The 22,552-nt window shown below is 39.8% G+C and overlaps 1 protein-coding gene across 2 annotated transcripts; it reads left to right on the top strand.

The window, feature by feature from the left end:
• Positions 1-16,097: 16,097 nt before the first annotated feature.
• LOC135461808 (RING finger protein 151-like) lies at positions 16,098-20,226 on the top strand. 2 transcript variants are annotated; one of them, XM_064739050.1, is made up of 6 exons: positions 16,098-16,208; positions 18,271-18,379; positions 18,644-18,690; positions 18,873-18,939; positions 19,225-19,369; positions 19,755-20,226. In XM_064739050.1, exons 1-6 carry the CDS (start codon positions 16,147-16,149, stop codon positions 19,922-19,924), a joined length of 600 nt encoding a protein of 199 aa, XP_064595120.1. In that variant the 5' UTR covers positions 16,098-16,146; the 3' UTR covers positions 19,925-20,226. The 2 variants fall into 2 exon arrangements, with proteins under 2 accessions (XP_064595120.1, XP_064595121.1); XM_064739051.1 differs by having other exon boundaries at positions 19,225-19,252.
• Positions 20,227-22,552: the final 2,326 nt, after the last annotated feature.

Consider the following 22,552-nt stretch of genomic DNA (forward strand, 5'->3'; position numbering starts at 1 on the left):
CTTCCTGTTACGAAAAACGGCAGAATGATTTCCAGTCTAATAGATCATCTCAGCTCTGGAGATTTGTTCTGATCGCCGGCCCTTATATAAGCTTTCGCTCCACGCCCTTTCCTGCAGGCACAATTAACCCACTCCAATATGCACCGTGAACAAACGATAATCTCTCCCTACGATACTCGTGAGTTGGACTGCACGGACTTGGGATAGCTTTAGTGACGTAACCTTCTCTGACCAGCAGCGTCTCCCAATATAAGCCACTTACCAGAGTTTCGCCTCTCTCATGATTAACAGCTCTTCTATAGAAATTCTCACAACTGACTTAAGCTTTTCGCGGCCAGTATAATTGCTTCTCGTTGGCACAACAAAGTGAAGTGCACGATGTGTTCCCTAACAAAGGACAATTATTCGGCGATTTAATATTCTGTTAATTCCAGACTAGCGTGTATCTAGATAGACTGAACACGCACCAGTAACCTTACGGCTGTCACAAAAATAGACAAACGATTAACGTGAAAACATAGTTAATCTGGGTTTTAAGCAGGCGGAACAATTTCGTGCCTGAAAGATAAGCGAACCCTGAGTTGGATTTTCTCTCGCTGTGAGTCTAAGCTGTCCTCATTGGGATGTATAGTATGAAATCAGTACCAGACATTCTGCAGGGTCGAACACACTTGGTTAGCGATAAGAGTTAACTGAAAACTGTGTAGGCTATATGTAGAATGTGCCGGCTTTATGTTTCACGTTCTGCTGCTATAACGAGAGTTGCCCATGAGAGTGGACCAGTTTCCGGAAACACTTTTCATACAAGGATTTATAGTCCAGTTTGCGGATACCCTTCAGCTTAATTATTACTGACGTTAATTCATAACCAGATCACATAAGAACGTTTTTGTTGAAAACTGACACGTGGTTAGCGTGTATACGTGACCCATTTGTCTACCGCTCTCAACGCAGCCATGTTTAGATGGCAATAAAGGGAAGTTTATGCCAAGCATCATGCACGATTTGACGAAACCGGAGATGGTGTGATTAGAACTAGATGTGGTCAGAATATAAGGTTGCATTAGCTCTGCATATGTGACCTATAGGATAGTCTGAAACTGATGAATATGCAAATTTCAGGCTGAACTACTCAGCTTCACAATCCCCTGCTGGGCATGTGACACCGACATTGCCATCCCGTACAGCACGAGAAGTTCAACACATATTATAGTTAACTGTGGACTAGTGTGAATGTGACCGCCGGTATACAGGTGATCAGGTACTGCCATCTAGTGTAGCACGACCAGTCAACCAGGAGTAACCAGACAGCCCTTATTTTTATTAATTTATGTATTTTTTACTGTGTGGTGATGGGGGAGATGAGGTAGGGTTGGAAAAGATGTCAGACTATATAAGTGCAGTGATTTCTAACCTTTACAACAATGCATCTATATATTACGTGTTAGCCACGTTTTCGGCGCTTATACTGCGCGTTCATAACACCATCACAATCATACATCACACAATTACACAATATCATGTTACCTGTTAACGATTAAAACAGCACTTAAATCATGTAACATAATGACAAGAAAACAACGGCAAATAGATTTTAGCCACAGGCTCGGTGACGTATTGGGAGAACTGTATGAAAGGTGTGGACGTAGCATAGGCTATAGCCTACAAACGACTACCCAGTTACTCCTCACTACAGACACTACACGTACTACGTTATATAGTTTTTGTGTTGGCAGCATGTATATATACACGGACATGTTTCTTAGACCTATCTTATTAACGAATAAAATAGCAAGTAATTACCCATATCTTCCATCGCAGCCATTTTGTGACATCCAGCCATTTTATCTGATTTTTTTCCGGGTAATTAATAAATCACGCACGGTTTCTTCAGCTCAAGTGACAGATAGATATCTGGATACATTCAGTGTCACGGAAGTGACTTGAAACACGCGGTGAAATATATGCACATTATACTGTGTGCAAAACGTCACTTGCCATGCGAATATAAACATTTGGTGAAAAAAAAATTGTGGGAGAACTTGTCTCATAACTTCAGAGGTTTGACAAAGATAACAAATAGTGCACTGATTCGGAGCACATAGATGTGAAAGATGCCTTTATGCTCAACCTCTTTTATCCTTTAGTACAGCAACAATCAAAGGACTGCGAACTAACATGCCACTTAATCTGTTTGATAAGTCTAGGCTTTAAGTCAGCATTACGTGGTACGATATGTGATGATAAACCTGACGAATTCAAAAAAATCGAATAAAAATTGGATAATTTTCAGAAGTCCAGCTCTCAAGGTATGATATTTCGTAGTCATTCACAGAATCAAAATAGTAGGATGTAAACGGTATTTGGTTTTAGACGAATGCTACACAAAACATTTGAAACAGCATTTCCTACAGTTTTGTGGAAATCGTATCCCGTGAACGAGACTTGTGTATCTTTTCTGCCCTCGTGAATATCGGAGCAGGCTCTATCTTTTTATTTTAAATTTTAACTGTGATTGAGTCGTCAACATGGGGCTATATTCTGAGTACAAAAAGTAACAATGTTTTTATATGGCTCGCATTAAAGATATCAAGATGTCAATGATATAACATGTCTTTATTGGCCGTTAATATACATGTATGGAATGAAATGGTATGAACGACGAATTATGTAAGTGTTAAAAATGTTGAAATAATTAGTTAGCATCATGCAAACAATTGTGCAATGATTTACCCATTAAAGTGATTTCTTCTGATAAGAATATTAAACACACCGTGGGTAAAATGTACCGTAGCTCTCTTAAGGATTTATGTTACTGGCGTAGAGTAACGGAAAATAAAAAAGCACAGAAACAATCATGCTAGAGTTTGTGCCCGCCATTGGATATATTTACTCAAAACCGTTTCACTTATATGACGTGGGAAGAAACCGGACGGAGTGCGGGGGAAACCTACAACTATCCATATGCTGTTTCAGTGGTATATCAGCCACTGGTGTAACAATTTAGCCCTCCATATAACTCCATTGAATTGCTGTTACACGAGTGACATTAAATCCGTTTAAGTGTAGTATATTTGGTGATTATGTGATAATCTTTATTGTTCAACCCACAATCTTTATTTCTGAAATTGATTAATACAGAAGGACATGTATATATAATCATAAAGAGTATAATATATGATCCAGTTCGCCCGACACGATTAGAAGAGAAGCCGCGAAAATGCCACCATGACTTCTTCGACATATCTGTGAACAGATCTGTGAATAGATGAATATTCAGCACATGAGTTATATCACATCAAGACAGCCAGGTTTGATTTTGACAACAGATGGTTACTGATGTTGAAGTGAAATAAGCGAACGGGTCGGGGTCGAGCCGTTATCGTGCTTACTTTCAGTCACGGCTGGACACACAAGACGTACAAGGGTTCAATCCCAGTCTTAGACAGCGAAGTTTTCTCTTTTCCGCTGATCTAAATTGTATGGTTCTTGAGGCTTTAACGACAATGTGGTATAGTGCAGCTGGCAAATGGTCAGTTTACTTCAGTTAGGGTTTTACTCTAACTTCGTATAAGTACTTAAATAACAGCAAATTACAGGTCCCCAGGACAATGGCTTAAGGAATTAGGTATAAAAAATGCATTGATTATGTAACTGCAATTTATTAGACGTTGCAGGTCTAGGATTACTCAATATGCCATGTTGTAATCACATTTAACATACAACATTATATTAAGTTAACAGGACATTATGTTGATTATCGTGTTGTCATAACAGAATACATTCTATCATCACTCATTGGTAAACATTGGTAAACGCGACATGTACGGCCCTATTTCTCACTTCACACGTTGCGATTTGTCGCTTACCCAGCTAACAAATTCGTATAACGTCTGAACTCATTCGATCTATAATTGTATGTTACAAATCGAAACACATGCACAGTTTGTTCTATATTTTCCTACCAGTCGACTCCAACACAAAGGATTAACGTGGCTGTAGTTTACTATATATATCTACATGTCATGCATCACGGCTGTTCAAGTTGTAGGACAATGATATAGTAAAACTCCGATGTTTAATGATAATATCTTGTTTTGCTAACCCTTTCCCTTGAAACACGCACATGGATCGACAGGTGTTATACGTAAACGTCAAGTAAAATTGATCGATGGTTGTCGATATGATTCTGATGCATTATCCTCGTGCATGCAGAAGGATGGTGGTTAAAGATGATTTCTAAGAAATCAAAATTTCCGGTTAACAATTGTGCCTAAAAGTATCTTCTTGTGGAGACACAGATTCGTTAAGAAACACTCTCTTTTCACCAAAAAATTATTCATGGTGACGCTGTGATTGGCTGTGGCCTACATGACATCATGATGTACAGTTATCGATGTAAGAAGCATGAATCGTAGTATTTCCCCGTCTAAATATCAAACACGCGGAGCACTCGCATCCTCTTGCTTGTGTGGGGAAGTTTTATAAAACGTTCCTTGGATATCAAGTTCTAACACTACACATCTCCACTTGTAACTTCTAGGAGAAATGTAGATTGAGAGAATTCCATGTAAATCCTCATAATTTTCAGTATCCGTCAAACGTTGCCGTCAATTTTGAATTATAATTTATTTGGTTGCTGAACACCATACTTTGAGGTGGAAGAAACCCGAGTGCCTGCATGGCGGGATGAGCCAACCAATGGGAAGTTAGTGACGAACTCATGTGACGTAGACTTCTCCACCAAATCGCTGGAAGACAAATGGTCAAATTACGAACGTAAGGCTGCGCAAACGGTTCGACAGGTGCCGTCTAGGGGTTATTGACAGCAATTAAGGTCCCACGACAAATGCGAGTGGGGAAATCTGCAAATTACTTGTTCATGGCCGCGAATGAAGCAGATCGAAAATGTTTAGCGCCATGCATGAAGGAAACTCCTGCCGAAGTGCTGTCGAAATATGCTTTGACCTTCGTCCAGCATAACTAGCATTCATATATACCAGGCTCTTTAGGGAACGGCGACTTCAGATACGGTCTTTGGACTACTTTTTAATCCCGTCAAGTCTGTCTCTACCATAACATTGTATACACGATGTTAGACCCGGGTAGCATGCCGCAGTCACCACGCATAAATCAGATTATTCGCAGAAGGTGACTGAATTAACTCCACACAATTGTGAAATATGCAGAATACGTTTTCACGTGGTGTATAGCAGGCACACAAAATGCACGTCGTACAATATGTAGGGCGTGTCGCTGCACAGTGTGCGTAGCACATCGTCACTATATCATCCATTTCTCAACTGACGTATCGTGCACACACACGATACGTGGTAACGAAAGCCTCAGCTGTAAAAGTGAGAGTTCTGTGTATGGCGAAAGCGTCATTGAAATAAATAAATAAATAAATAAATAAATCCATTATTGCGCGTCAATGGCAACTACAGTTGTTTGTTGAGTGAATAATGAGTTTGTACAAATCCGTGCCGTTATAATGAGCGCCCCCCCCCCCCCCCCCCCCACGTGTGCACAGATGCATGAGTGACATCAGCAGTGACTTAGGAATAGATATCCAGTGTCTCTTGTTATTTTTCAGATCTCTAAACATACATTTACTCTTTATGGATATTCTCTTTACGACGGCCTCTGCACCTGCGCCTAATATCCGAGTATTGCATGATAACTGGGGAACGGTTTGTTAGCCTTTTTAACAGCTTTACCGCTTTTAACTATAGTCGTGTTACACTACAAACTTAATTTTCTATCTTCTTAAATGCAGCTGATATAGTGTTGCTTCGGAACACCCGTGCGTTGTCAAAACAAAGTATAGTCAGACTGAAGGCCCTACATATCAAATAAGAATGAACCAAGATGATGACTCTCCATCCGCGCTGTCACATACAGGTGTCAAAATATACCTTAAGCCAGCTTAATCGTCTAAACCCGGATGGGTGTGGCTGTGTCAAGGTAATGAGGAAGTTAGAGATGTGTGTGGGATTAAGTGTGGGGGACAGGATGCCTTAGTTGACACACGTGATGGGCATCTGAGCTATCGGTCAAATGTATTTTGTGATAGGTGAGTCCTTACGTTAAAACAACAACAACAAAAACAACAAAAAAACAAAAAAAAAACAAAAAAAAAAACAACCCCCCCCACTAAATTAAACGTCTAACAATCCAGGGCTCTAACGACAGGGATGATTTGTTTAATTTGGTTCGTGGCATGTCACTACCGCAGAAGGTCGTGTGACAGCTCTAGTGGCGGGGGCAGTCCTCCGCAATGCGAACGCCTAACTTTGGAAAGCCACGCATATACTCCTCATTTCCCAATTCCACACTTGTTCCATTTGCCAGTTTGGAGTATTGATTAGAACAACGGAAACAAGTTTCTCGATTTTCATCAATTTCGCTTTTCGTGACTCGGCCTTCTGCATATAAACGGAATTATAATTGGATGGCGCCTTTAGCCCGTCTGCTTCTCGAATTCATCCGCATCATGTCGCTCGGCGAAACAATCAGTATTCCGTTGATCGGCTGACGGCAATGGCTTTTCTAACTGACAGCTGGAAGTTTCGGTACCTACATGAAGGCGGCACGGCTGTCACAGTTTATCACCGGCCACGCGTGGCCCGCTTATCCTCGCTCGTGTCTTCCTCCCATTGGGCCGACGGACGATTTCCAGTCAGGCGTTGGGTTTGTCCTAAAAATAATAAAACAAGAGCTCTAGTCTGTTATAAGCGGGCCGTTTAGCGGCGAAAAGGCCGCGGATGAATTTGTTCAGCTGCAATGTGTTCGTGTGAAACTGACTACGGCGGGGTCCGTTGTAACCGCTTTCAACAGCAGGGAGTTTGTTTACATTAACCATAGCTGTATGGAAATGAATTGGTTTGTCTTTTCGCTCCTCAGCCTTGCCGTAAAGCCCGGTATATTGCCAACCTCCTACAAGCACATGTGTTTTAGAGGGGGAAACGAGCATTCCCTACTGCTAGTATCTATCTACATATATACGCATTGTCAAAAGCCAGGATGTGTGGAAAAAATTCTGACACACAGAGGTAACCGCTCCTCCCCAAGAAAAATGTTTGGAGTGAAAAACGTGACACTTTGGGCGAGTCCCATGGTCTCCAAGATAGGGAAGAGAATGGGTCGGTTATAAAACATTTAGTTGGATCATTTTACTTAATACATGGACATAGTATTGTGGATGGAGAGAGCGAGGTGCCAGGAAGCTGGGAAAACGTGCTCCACATCATCTCGGAATCTCGCCGACACCAAACGGTGCCCACAGGCGGCTCATCTACTTACGAACGGAGTGTTCAGCAGGAAGTACGCTGGCGAGCTCAACAATGCGCGGGTTTTAGTTGGCTATTACAGTACGGTATTACTGAGGAGAACTAGGGAAGTTGAGTCTATATTTAATGAAATCGTTCTGTGAACAGGAAGATGAAACAAAATGCGTCGGCAGATAGGAAACCCAGAAGTTCCATTCGGTTGAACCAGAGCAGGACACGCTTCTTGTTGTGTCGCCGCTAACTTTGAGTTTGTGAACAATTCTGTTCTAACTATTTCCCGAAGAACTGTTGTCTCTATGTCGATAGCCTCGACTTGAATCGTGGGGCTATTGGTCTAGAAGTCGTGAAACGGCATAATTTGATCCGTAAGTGAGGGGACCAATGCATCCGATATCACGAACTCTTTCCCATATGGCTATTGAATTTAGGCCCCGATCGTTTGGAGAATATTTAGCTGGCCTTCTATTATCGAGTCACTAAGCGTAAAGGCGACGGCGGTGGATTTTGCCGAGGCTCCCGACATCTGGGGACAGCTGAATATATACGGGAAACACGGAATAGTAATGAGGGTCAACAGGGATTGTGCGACGTGAGCTGACTGCCTTGCGGAAGATTCCCGTGCTAAATGCGAGAACCGTGTGTGCCAATACAGTGACGTAATCACTAATAACGCGGCAACTCTGTAGCGAAACTTGGTGATGGTTAACTGTGGCAGATTAGCTGCTCCAGAGAAACACAAGCCACGCTAACAAATCTCGCACAATATAATAGTTAGCCAATAAGCAACACCAGGTCCTGGGAAACCTCAGTTGTAAACTCGTCTGGTCCTTTATGCTAGTTAATATGACCGTAATAATGGCCCCTTGCCGCAGATTTCTGCCCAAATCTTCATTATCACACGCCACTGACTAACAATATTCCTTCCTATAACTCGCCCTGAAAATGGCCGCACTCGTCGCCGTAGTCTCAAAATAGTCCCGCGCCTTCCCTTACCGTAAATTATCGTTTTTGTTCCACTTGCGTGCGACTTAATCTTAGGTGTAATCTTCAGTAAACGTATTGCGAGTCTCAAGTTAAGGGTGATGCACGTAGCCATTTTGAACTCAAGTACGGAGTACCAGTAAGTTTATATCCTGCTAAATGTAATTTCGCACTCATATGATACTGTGTGCACATGTCTGATCAAGTCACTTAAAAATATGCTCTTTCCAATATCGCATTTATACGTATAACTCTTATTTTACTATTATGATATCAGTCTTACCTATATGGTTATCGCTGAACATTTTTCTCTAGACGAACAGACTATAATTGACGATGTAAGTTGCCGGTGCAAAAACCACTGTTTCACGGATTAAGCGCCTTTACTCTACAAACACTGAAACTGGGAGAACTGAAAGTAAATTGCACAACAACTTGTAAGTAGGGACGGAGCAAGCGCTTTCTAACCTTAAGCTAGAGTTATAATTATAACATATGCATGCGCAGATCATATACAAAGAGATGCATTTAAATCGTGTCAGACATGCCCAGGACGCAGAAATTAAACATCGAAGGGCAGTAGTTCGAAATTTAACTCATGATGATAAAGCATGATTTATTGCTTACAACATCAATGTTAAATGTTTTTCTGATACCATAGAAGCTGATGACGGCTTCACTCATATGAGTCACGGTTTAGCCATTACAAATATATTTATTTGTGGCATCGGTCCTTGGGAACTGTTGTTGTCCGTTGTTTGAAAACAGGATCAAACAGGAACTAGAACATCACGAACTCGGTGAAATCATGTGACTTTTTGACCTGTGCTATAGCTGTATAAACCTCATCACACTGTATGGTTCTGTATAAATCAATGTCCGTTCCTGCAAGCTGTGCACCACAACTATACAGATATACTAAGTTTTATCAGTGCACATCTGTAGCAAAAGTTCAATATGGCGAAATTCATAATCAATTTGACTTCGTATTGGCAAGCCTTTGATATTTCTTGACATATAAAGACAATAGTGGTACATGTGATCTTCGCGAAAAAGCAGCAGGTTCATTGTGATTCACTCTAATTATACCATTACACGGTATTTATTCCAAACTGCAAGATTTTCTGCAAACTCGAAATATCTTATGTCAGAATCATGTGTAGACCCCAGTTCATGGGATTGGAAGAGTTGAACATTGTTATGTTTTGCTAACACTGTGTCGGGAAATCGATCTAAAACAATCGTGATGACCTACATTTTTAACACTTATATTAACTCATATTATACTGTATGAGCGCAATATGCGGAAGGCAATCCAACATTATGGGATAATACGTATCCTGTAACCATGACCGGGTCTATCCACTGCCCCGTTATAATGCACTTAGTCTGGTATAAGGAAACTTTGTGTAACACAGTGTAATGTTACCAGATGTCAGAGAGGATTCACATGACGTGTTTATACTAATAACGTACTCAGAGCTTTACAGGTTACCATTTTGTACAGGAAGTTTATGACATATGTATGGCACCTGTGTATCTATATGGGCACCCTCCCGGAATGTATTCTAAACTGATCTAGAGATATCCCTGATGATATTATCTCAAGATTACGCCATTCGCAAAAACCCAGCGTAATCATTACCCTCATCACAAAGACAGTTTTATTTTCAGCCAAACTCAGCCTGCTAAATTTCTGGTGTAATAAAAGTATAATTTTATAGCTCGTTCAGTTGTCGCTTCTCCCAACAAGTCGCTTTAGCCATAAACATTAGGTATGATTTGACCCAATTAAATTGTTGTTCATGTTGTACGTGATATCACAGAGGATTGGGACAATACTTACTTTTCTCTGTACAACTCGTCACGGGTGAGACCTACGGGATTTATCAAAGATTATTCCTTACTCCACATACAGTCTCTCAGATTATCTCCAAAACTCAAAATGGCAACGGGTATCAGGACGGTGCTCAGCCGTAAGGCGCACGACTCACAACCACAGTCAAGGTGTGGGTTCCATCCCAGCCTTGAACATGAGTTTCTACATTCCCTCGCTCGTATATTCTCTAGAGGCCTTGGTGACAATTAGCAGTCGATGACCCTTGTGTGGTCGTTTACAAAACCTTACGTGCTTAGTACTGAGATGTGGAAATGTGACTGGTGCTTATACTGCAGACATGGGGAAATGTGACAGGTGCTTAAACTATAAACATGGGGGAATGTGACTGGTGATTACTATAAGCATGTACAGGCAGGTGACAGATGCTTACTGCAGACATTGAGAAATGTGACTGGTGCTTTTTGCAGAGATGGGGAAATGTGATCGGCACTTACTACAGGCGTACGTGTAGAAATGTGACAGATGCTTAATACGGAAATGTATGGAGACATGCAACGTCCATTTTCTACAAGCAAAAAGAAATGTTACGAAGATGCTGCATACTGCGTAAGATTGTACAACGGAGACGACAAGATAATATACACCTTCATTATAATATCTCTGTTTCGGACATGAGCAGTTCATTGTTATATATATATGGTGACAAATATAGACAAGCAATCCGTTAAAAGGCAAAGAGATTTATTTATTTGTTTGATTGGTGTTTTACGCCGTTCTTAAGAATAGTTCATATACGACGGCGGCCGAGGGAAAACGTACGACCATCCGCAGATTGCTGCAGGCCTTCCCACGTATGGCCGGAAAAGACAAAAAGAAGACAAATATGAACAGGTCCGTGTTTGACCTGACATCCTGCTCGACAGTTTCATAAGGGTGATGCTGTAACCACCGTCTTGCGGAATAAACCAGTTGTATGAAACTTAACCTCTCGTACATACGTCAGTGTTTAGTGTCTTCGTCCTGGGACACTCATACTGGAATCGCAGGGGTATAGTATGCAATGCATATGAACGTATAGACCTAACTAGCTTTAAACCTACACCTCTGTGCCGATTTCACGCTAACAGGATTTCTGTTCAGATTAACTTGGGTAAACATTACGCCGCAGCTTCCGGGTTTTCAGGTGGAACTGAAAAAGTTCCAGGTGACAAATATGGTTATTTTGGGGGAGTATTTGCCATACTTTTTGTCCATTAATGTGCGTCAGGATTTTTCCTATTCTGTTTTTTCCAGAAGGGAAATAGGACTACACGTGTTTTTGTTAAGAACTTTGGCCTCCGTTGTGTAAGTTTATGGACTTCTGGGGGGTGTTATTTCGTGACGTAGATTCTCAAGTTTACTGATTGGTATTTATTATAATTGGTGTAACTTTCCCTGCTAAAAGGAAAAAAAACACATCTTAAGGTTTTAAACAGTCACAGAGTGTTTAATGCAACCAAATTCAGGGACCGATGTCAATCATTGATCGTTAACATGTATGCAATTTGAAAAGTATGGTTGTGGCTTCGTAGCAGACCATATCTTGGTAAATGTCTTCACCAGGCGTATACACACGAATGGGCAGAGATCGTTTCCGCCGTGTATTTGCATTACGGAAAAGGTTGCTAGATGCACAATGAACACCCACACACACAGTGTCCGTGCATATAAAGTAGAGGAAATAGAAGAGACATCCGGTATGACAGTGTGTTGGGAACACAGTCAAACGAGTATATCTTATATTCCCTGTAAATATGGAGAATAGTCTGTATAGCACTGTGACATGGTGTGAGAAGGGTCGCCAGTCTACACGTACATACACATAAACGCATAAGAATTAGGTATACAAAAATATATATATACAGAGCTACTGTGTCATTTACCTGGAAACTTATTAAATGATACCGGACATTTACTTACTGTCCCATTGCAGAACAGTATATATACTTGGTCTGAATTATTTCACAAAGACTCATGACCATCATCTGTATACACAGATAAAGGTGTGGCTATAACTCAGTACACATCCTTGATCAATGAATCATTCCATATGAATTGTAAATGCATAGAAGAATCCCAAGCATATAGTATCTGCTATGTATAACATATTTGCAGAAATACTGAGGCAAGGCACCAACGCGATCAAAATATTAAGAATTAAATAAACGACTGGAAAAGCAACATATTGGCGAATTGAGGCATGGATGGGTATCGTACCACCTGTAAATTCCTCTGTGTCAATGGACTATACCTGATGACGGGAAAATCACAAACCAAATATGTAAATATATATGTCTTATCAATTCATTTTTCTAAAAAACAAAATGCACGTACAAAATCGTCAACACGTTTGCATGACCGGAAGCCAAGAAACCTTCACACACGTTGAATCCAATGATAACATGTGATGGAAGTATGTTTTCTTTATTGATGATTGGTATGTGTTATTTGTCTCTTTTCTGTGACAGTTTATTTAAAGTCGAGTTTTATCTGATATACTTTCAAAAATTCTGTGGAGTGTTATAACCATTGTTCTCGGTCTTACGCTGTTCTCAAGGGTCGGCTCGGCATATAACATTCATCTAAACCAGATGATAATGTGTTCTGGCTGTATATCGTACTCAGTTCGTCATCCTGTCCAGTCGGCCAGTACATTAGCTGGCGGCCCGCTAATTGAACAACCAGGTGACTGCTATCCCGTCACAGGAACAGCCTACGGAAATCACTCCGCCATTCAAAATACTACCCTCTAACTATACACTACACCACCAGCATCAATACCTTACAGAATAAGCACATGCTGGTCCTACACACTGTTTGGTTACACGTATATAGCTAAAGTAACTATACACATAAAACCCAAATTAAAATGCCCTTGAAAGCGGCGCTTATCGTACGTTTAACAGTATCAGCTATTATGTATTATGATACTGAGATACCAATACATAGATCTAAATACAGTACACATTGTCTTCACTCCCAGTATAGATGGGGCTGAGTGTATCAAGCTTTCATTCCTTTGTCGTTGATATTTTTTTTGTCTCCTATAAATCTGGTGTCGCTTGGCGACAAAGTATGACGTATATATCCCGTTGTCGGAAAACCATATATATTCAAATCACAGCAATGTAAATAATGTCAATAGTGTATATGTTGGAGTTGTCGGCATGCGACTGGTAGAGTTTGTTCTACATCTGTCACTGAGATTTAGCGTGTAGCGATAGCGTTAAGGAAGCACGCGGAGGACTGCTTTATTTACAGATACAGGATTACTTCCGCGCCCCACGAAACATTTGTGACACAACAGCCGGCGCTTTAAAGGGCGGAGAAAAAATAACAGAGTAAAAGAGAGTGCAAGAAAAGTAGATGAAGAGTGCCGTCCTTCCTTGTAACAGAAAAATAGCTACGACTCTCGAGTCAACGTGAAATGGGCACACGATACATAAAGCGTTATCAATGAGATAACATTATAGGCTAGAAATAAGAAATGCATTTTTAAGGTTGTCATGTATTGTTAAATCCACGATGCTATTGACAGATGTGTTTACAGCCTTACATATACGTTAGCTATCATCGTCTGCACGAGAAAAGTGGAGTAACGCAATGAGCGGTATGCATGTATATACTTCGTAGATGTGCGTGAGGAATTCGTAAATGCCGTATGTTCGCCAATACATCTTCATCAGATGCAGTTATGGTTTTAACGGCAGCATATTTGTACACATATATATGGGATCCGTATAAGGTGAGGGGCGATGGGCGATACACAACCCCAGAATACAGGCCATTTCCTGTACACCACTATCTGCATACAGGCCTATATATACCTTGCATGTCTTCGTTCCACCAAATAACTTTTCACATGATCAGAAGGTGAACGCGTTTCTGTGAACAGTCGCTGATAAAACAGCTCTGACAGCGAAACGGGAAACGTGACACGTCACTTCACATCTGTTATTACTTCGCCTGCTCCCGTAAGATTAGTTCTCATCCTCACGAAATGGTACGCCTTTCGCCGTACGGAGTGAATTCGCTGGTAATAGGTTTGCCATAAAGATGCACGCCAGACGCGTGTGATGTGAAGTCCCCAGTACCTCCATCCACAACAACGCGCCTTGGGCGGTCGCTTTCTTCTAACTGAGCGTTTTCGGACTACTTATGATTTTTTAATATTCATCTTCGCATCACGTTCGCCACAATGCTTAGAGAGTCTGCTTTTCGTCCTATGAAGAGATTATTCTCACGATTACATGATCAATGAGGCGGTATATGATATACCTGAGAATTTCTTTACCCATATCCGTTGTCAAGATATAACCGAAAAGCTATGAAGTTAGTTAGGTCTAACCTACATTTTCCCTGGAATTCTCTACGCCTTTACATTTTAATATAACTGAAAAGTGGTGTTTAGAAACATACATAAATCTGCATGTATAATCGATGTATATACCTGTACAATCGATTGTTCTGTATTATTTTTTTCTAATCATGATCCTGGCTTGCATTTCCAAGGCTATATAATGCAATAAAAATTCAATTTAGACTTTCTGATCGATGGAAACCACGTAAAGATTTAGCTAACCACAGCTTAGTGATGTTGGCATTAATTCCGTAACTGTGGCATACGATATGGCAGATCACAACTTCTTGTTATTTCAGTCAACATTATGGTTTAATTTCACAGTCATGTGTATAATAGTCTTCTTCGGACATTGGCATACTGCAGGCGTTTTGGTTGTATATTATGTTAACTAACCCTGACAGAAGTGCAACAGAACGTATCATGCGTGTAGGCCTACACTGATTCCCTTTCTCAATTGATTCAGTCCACTTAGCAGCTTGTCAGTCGTTCGTGGCCACTATTTACTGACTTTCTAACTGAACTTCACCCAATCTTTCTTAGTCTATGGAAAAGTGAACTCTGGCTTTTCCTACACGCATATGTGAAATGAAGACTGGAAAAATTGGTAGCACATGTGACATAGGCCCACAGTTGGTCAGATAACACAAGCGTCCTTGCCCTGCAGGAATTCGAATTAACTTTCAGATTCTTGACTTGAAACGAATCCCAAACTTGTGTATAACTTTCAACTGTCCCCTCACGATAACTTGTTTGTGTAGTCATGCTAGAAGGATTATCTTCAGTGCCCGTCTCTTTCAATACAATCTCACCCAGCGAAACCTCTCAGTCAAACCAGCGGCGTCCTCGTGACATCTGTAGCGTGTCAAATGTCGCTAATGAACTATACAGTACCTATATCTTGATTTAGGAAAACCTCGTCAACGCCGGCATGCTGGTTGTGGGCCATAACCCATTTGTGGGGGGGGGGGGACATTTATATTTTTGTATGAATCGATCGTACTCGCGATAGCTTTCGTTACTGCCTAAAGAAGCCCTAGTGCAAATACGGCACCTTAGACTTTACAGTCAAGAACTAGCCTATATTTGTCGTAGATCGACGGGTTGATCAGGTGGAATTACCAGATCACATACCATTACTGCAATTTTAGAATTACCGGTTCCTTAAAGGGATACAGAATCGACTGTGATTGGCTGGTGTGAGAGATAGGCAAGTCCAGGCTGTGCCTTACCCGAGGTGAATTTTAGGTATAGTACATTTATTCAAGAGTGACCCTGGGTACAAGATTTAAACAAGGAAACCCAATCAGCGTCGACTCAAGCTGTGCGAATCCCTCTAAGTACCGGTATATAGGTATAGCATACCTGTGAAAAGAGAGCACGATAAACGACTAATGGGATTGAAAAATATGATGAACCATACAATAACATTAAACTAGTTACGATATTAAATGCTGTTATTTTTCACTTACGGGACACGATGCATGACCAATAAATAGTCCGTCCTGTCCACAGACAAAGTGTTTTAAGGGAGACTACTCTGGAAGTTGTTTTGCTCAACGATCGCTCTTTTGTGTCAGGAGGAGAAAAGTATTCGAGGCGACGGCGCCTGGATTCAATTTAGAAGTTAAATAATGTCTCGGGGAAAGAAACGCAATCGACGGTCCCTGGAAGCTGAGGACTCCTGTGAAGAGAGGTATAGATGTAACACATAATGCGTGTTCAAAGGTTTACCTAAAATTTTTCTTCTCGGCCATATGAACATGCCTTGACATAGGGTGCGAGTACAACAAGCGTATTAACATTTCTCGTTTGCCTTTAGGTTGGATAGCAACATATATGCTAGTTAAATAAATTGTTAAGCAAAGCGTTCTTTTTCATAGCTTCGAGCATCTGGGTTTCTCGAAAGATGCAGGAGGTGATAAATGTAACTTAGAACTAAATGGGCGAAATGCTGATTTTTGTCGATTGCTAAAGTTTAAAGTACCACAGGACATTGGAACTATCATATCTGAAGGCTGGATACATCTTGGTTACTTTTCCAGAAAAGAATTTCTTATCCAAAAGCTATATTATTAATTTATTTATTCTAAAATCTTGTTCTGTGTCTATCTCACTTCGAGTAAATTTGCTGTGTTTTCACTCCCAGTACTCTAGTCACGTGACCAAGGAGTGTGCTGATTATTGGCTCAAATCCGCTATGACCACTGCAAAACTATGAATTCCAGAAAACATTTGGGAGTTGTAAAGTTTATGGTGCTGGTATGGTCATGAAGTTTAGGATATGACGTCATTTTCATTGAGGGCTTCCGTGGCTCAGTTGGTTGCACAGCGTAATGACCCATGAGCCTCTCACCAATGCGGTCGCCGGGAATTGAAGTCCAGCTCATGCTGGCTTCCTCTCCGGACATACATGGGAAGGTCTATCAGCAACCTGCGGATGGTCGTGGATTTTCTACGGGCTCTGCCCGGTTTCCTCCCACCATAATGCTGGCCGCCGTTGTATAAGTGAAATATTGTTGAGTAAACACCAATCAAATAAATAAATAAATAAATAACAGTTTCACTGAAAAGCTGCCAAAACTTAAAAAGAAAACTGGAAAAGTGAAACTACAATCAAAGGCAACACCATAAATTTTATGGTAGTTTTTAAGATGAGGTTACTGTCAAATGGTGAAGTGATGTCTATGCATTGAAGAACCCGAGTTTCACAATGAACATCAGGGAAAGGGGTCAGTGACTAAGCAATGATATAAACCTAGTCTGTACAACTGTCAGTCTACTCTTTCAACTCCACAGCGACAATATTCTAGTCTGTGTGGATGGACTTTTCAATATTCCAGTTGTGTGAACATTTATTAGACCTGTTTATTTAAATGTTCATGTGCAGGCAAATAAACCATTTGAATGAGAGTCTGCGAACCAAGGCTCATCCTGCACTTAGACTGTTAATTCATTGTTCCAGTATATTTTAGTGTAGGTGGGAAGGTCTGCAACAACCTGCGGATGGTTGTGGGTTTCCCCTGGGCTCTGCCCGGTTTCCTCCCACTGTAATGCTGGCCACCGTCGTACAAGTGAAATATTGTTGAGTACGGCGTAAAACACCAATCAAATAAATAAATAAATAAAATTCTAGTATGGGTAATTAAAAGTAGCAATGTTCAAATGTAATGTTTTGTGTATGAAATTTCATTGACCTACAATACGGTGATATATTTTTATGATTTACATGATTATTGGTTAATGCAGTCCTAAACCCTATTAATTATCTAATATTCTTGAGTACGGCGTAAAACACCAATCAAATAAATAAATAAATATTAATTATCTCAGCTTAAATATCACCAAAAAGTTTTTAGTAATTTGAATTAACTGTTCTTTCTGATTTGTTGTTCTGAATAAGCCAAGACATCTGTGTTCAGCGAGTTGTAGAAAAATGGGGAAAAAATGGTCCAAATTAATACTAATTGTTCAACTGCAAAGGAATTCAGGTACAAAGGCTTATGCTGTGGTAAGAATCCTGTGTTGGTTGAACTCTTGACACTCACTTGAATCCACAACTTTTCTTTAGCAAAAAAAGTAAAAATACAGAAGTATGAAGTATGACAAAACATCACTTAAGATTTTTAGTTAATTTGTTATAAATCTGTACAGCCCTAAAACACAAACATTACCTCTTAATATTCCCATTGAAAAGATGGAAAGTTACAAAGTTTTCAGGGTGAATCATTTTAAACAATGCTTCTGAACTTTGACAGGTATTTCCTGAACCCGGAGTCAGTCAGCTGCCACCTGTATTGTTCTATATGCCAGGAGGTATTTGTTGATCCACAAAGAGCACCATGTGGGCATAGCTTCTGTAAAAAGGTAAAACATATCAAGTTATTTCACAACAAAAATGGTACACAAACATGTAGAAAGGTAAAACATATAAAGTTATTTCACAACAAAAATGGTACACAAACATGTTCAAAATGTCCTCTTATACTGAGCTGAAAACTTGAAGATTTCCAACCTGAAGATGAACTTGTGGTTTTTAAGTCACTACCAGTATCTACTGTAAGCTGCACTTTAATGACTTAGTTGATAAAGTTTATGTTATTAGAATAGATGACTGCTTTATATTTCCAGTGTATCACACCCTGGCTTAAGCAGAGTCGTACCTGTCCCGAAGATCGGTAAGTTCATATACCACAAAGTGCACTGAATTACATGTAACACCTTTCTTAAGGTGACCTTAACTACTGATATTAATTTGAAATTATGTATTAGGTCACTGATTCTGCATGATAATGTCATTAACATGGTTGCCAGCCTACAAACAATTTCTTCAGTACACATAATATTTTTGTTGTTGTAGAAAACCTTTACATCACGGACAATTGCATCATGACTTCATATTGGAAAACATAATTGGAGATCAGATGGTAAGCCTTGAATTAAATTTATTTGTAGTGAAACGTGCTGTAACAGAATCGTCCTGTAACATGTATCTTTAGAGAGGCGTTATGATTTTAAAAAATTCCTAATTTTTGAGCTGTCTCCTAATTGTTGGCAGTACATCAGAAATATTATGGTCTGGTCAAAAAGTTGCCTGATCTGTGACAAGGTTTTTATTGTTTTACCAGCCATTGTGGAGGACAATGAAAGTAACTGATGACAGAGTATACGAGTCAAGCATTCCATGACTAAGCAACTTATCTTTGTTACAGGTTGCTTGCCCTTTTCGAAGATCAGGATGTGAGTTTGTTGGTCAGTTGACTCAACTCGTGAGCCACAAAAAATCATGCGACTTTAATCCTGTAAATGTCCCAGATTTCATCAAAAGCAAGGTTTCTCCATTGTCACCAAGGAAATGTAAGAACAGTCGTCTTAAAATCATGTGATTTCGTAGTGTGGTCTTTAGTTTCATTTCAACGTAATTTAACTCCCAGTTTACAGCCGATCCTTAATGATTAGCATGGTGTAAAAATACAAGAATGAAGTAAAAACACACTTGCATAAATAAACAAATTTTGTAAAACAAGATGAAAATAAGGCACGGTTTATGGCTTTGTATTTACACAGATGTCAAAGTTTATAACGGATCTTATAAGTTAATGTGATTTTCTCGTTAAGAGTTACTCAGAAGAAGTGGTAATTAGAGACTTTGTGGATTTAGCGACTTGTTGCATGTATAGCCTGTTATGAATAGATTAACCATTTAATCATGAGGTATTGAACCTAATGTTATGTTTTACAGCTGACAGCCCTCTTCTGGAACTATCAAACAATGAACTGGTGTCTCCAGGAAAACCTTCCTTATTGATGAGGCTTTTTAGATCTGGTCAAGGATCAAGACAGTTACTTTCATCAATGTTTGACAAAGATAAAGATCACTCTTCGCACCAGATGAAAAATTTAATGCATTGATGTGTGTGTCAGGCTATGCAATTTTAATCACTTTATACAATGCACTTGCAAATAATGTACATACATATGCACCTTTGGACTGTTTTAAGATGTTAAAGTAATGTGCTTTCTCATTGCATCTTGTAATCTATTGTTCATGTGTGCACAGATATGTTGTTTTTTTTCTGACACAGTGGTATGTAATACACACTTGTACATGAAGTGTGTTTCAAGCTAGATTATGTAATACACACATGAATTTGAAGTGTTGTTCAAAGCCACACTATGTAATATACACATTTTGAAGCATATAAAGTGTTCTTTTGGCACAATGATCTGTTGTCAGAGTTCTTCTTGTTATATACCTTGTCTAAAAAAGGTTGTGTTTGCAGGGTTGTGGTGCTTGTCTTGGAATCATCACATGCCCGAGATGTTGAGTATATTATTGCCTACTCAATTTACAGTCTAAGAGGATGTATAGTAGCAGTTTAAATTAGAGTATAAATCTGGACACCTCAACATCTACCAAGTACATACCAGTCAGAATAGTGAATTGCTATATTTTTCAATGAAGTTGTTGGATTGCTAAACAGCAATCAAACAGAGGTCTGGGATATCTCCTCATTTGTCATTCTTGCTCTCCATGCTGAGATGATGCAACCATGCAATCTTGTAGTTGACAAATGGTTTGTGAAAATTTGTCCTAAAAATTTGATGCGAATTCTTCCATCTGAAATCCTCTGGCACACAAGGCATGAATTCAGTCCAGGCAAAAGGTGCTTTCTATTTGACCTCAGTGCGTGAGACTAATCCCAGTCTACGTTTCTCTGTTTCCGTTGTTTTGGCCACTGTGGCAATTAGTGGTTGATGTCTCTGGCAGTGCTCAGTTGGATAGTGCGCTAGGGCAGTGTAATGACCCAGGAGTCTCTCACCAATGCAGTCGCTGTGAGTTCAAGTCCAGCTCATGCTGGGTTCCTCTCCGGTCGTACGTGGGAAGGTCTTCCAGCAACCTGCGAATGGTCGTGGGTTTTCCCCGGGCTCTGCCCGGTTTCCACACACCATAATGCTGGCCGCCATTGTATAAGTGAAATATTCTTGAATATGACGTAAAACGCCAATCAAATAAATAAATAAAAGTAAATCTGTAAAATCTCCAAAGGTGGGTGGTTTGCTACAGGCACTCCGGTTTACTCCAAAACCTGAACTGACCTTCATCGATCGAAGTGAAAAAAAATCTGAGCATGACATCAATCAAATAAATAGACGAAAGGCAGTTCGACGGCGCAAAACTTTGCCGCTGCTAAATGTACAAATGTACAGACCGACCACTAAAATACAGTGGATTGATGCTTAAGCGAAGTGGTGCGTCCACAGTTTCATCAAAATCCATGCATAAAGTTCCTGAGAGAGGGAAAGACATGTTGCAGTGGGGAAAAATCATGTGAAAAATGGCTAGACTTGGATCACCACGAAAACGCAATGGATTGGTGCTTGTTCTACCAAAATCTGTGCATAACTTATGAACAGTTATGAAGAATGGCTTAAAAAATTCAGATCCAGAACAAAATCTGCTCATAACTTTTCCCTTGTAATTGCATGCTGACAGACAAATAGACGCCTTCGGAACATTCAGCTCGTTTCATCTCGACGAACCTATAGGCCTAATTCCAGTGGTAGAGATAACGACTTTGAATATATACAAACACTATCTCTGCTCCTCTACAGCCAGCTGTATCAGATGACGTGCAGGTTTCTGAAATGTAATGTTATGAAAATTCATTTCGGCCATTTGTTATGAATAGAAATTCCATGTATCGTTGATATAACTATACGGAAGCGGGTTATTACCATGCATGAATAAAACAAAATTCCACCCAAAAATCTCGTGTACACAAAATATTTTCTTTTAATTACCAGTACTAGATTTTTTTCCGAAATTTTTAGTTTTCTCTTCTTGTAATCATGAGATATTTTAATTACATTTAATGGAATAGGTCATGCGACATGAAACTCGAGACCTGAAGGCCAAAAGTGCTTTAGTTCAAACATAATCATAAGTATTTTTGTTTTAGAGTGAATGAGTGAACATACAGCCAAAGCTAATTCACTTTAAGGAAAACAATGGCTCTTACTCAGGTATACTTGTGTTGTACTTACCGAATTTTTTAACGTGAAAGCAAAAAACAGGAGCGCATGGGCTGGATTTGAACAAACGACATATATAGACCTATGCAACTGAGATTTATAACTCTAAAATTCATTGCGCTCGGACAGAATCATACATTTCTACTTTCTCATCAGTACAAATAAATGATGCATTACTTTCTCATCTATATGGTATATTTATCGCCAAATAAACATGATAAGCCTTCTCCAGTTCTGTTTCCATTTATACACAATGAGCATTAAATGAATTCGAACATGGTACCGTGCTGCTCAAGGGCTATAGATAACTTGCGGAAGAAGCCGTTACGATCAAACTACTTGGCCAGTGATGGCCGTGAATATAATAAATGGAAGGAAAACGTTGAATAAAATTCAGGATTATTAATTTTAAATCATCAGATAAACAAACCTTTTCGAGAAGCCGTAAAAGAAGGAAAATAAGGCCTCTGGCTTAACATCCGGCTTAATATTTCCTAAAAGTGT

Source organism: Liolophura sinensis, chromosome 1 (genome assembly GCF_032854445.1).
Source record: "Liolophura sinensis isolate JHLJ2023 chromosome 1, CUHK_Ljap_v2, whole genome shotgun sequence".
Classification (NCBI taxonomy): Eukaryota; Metazoa; Mollusca; class Polyplacophora; order Chitonida; family Chitonidae; genus Liolophura; species Liolophura sinensis.

Coding starts and splice junctions, on each gene's coding strand:
- LOC135461808 (XM_064739050.1), top strand. CDS start 16,147: ATGTCTCGGGGAAAGAAACGCAATCGACGGTCCCTGGAAGCTGAGGAC. Junction 16,209..18,270: donor GAGGACTCCTGTGAAGAGAG/GTATAGATGTAA, acceptor GAACTTTGACAG/GTATTTCCTGAACCCGGAGT. Junction 19,370..19,754: donor TCCATTGTCACCAAGGAAAT/GTAAGAACAGTC, acceptor TATGTTTTACAG/CTGACAGCCCTCTTCTGGAA.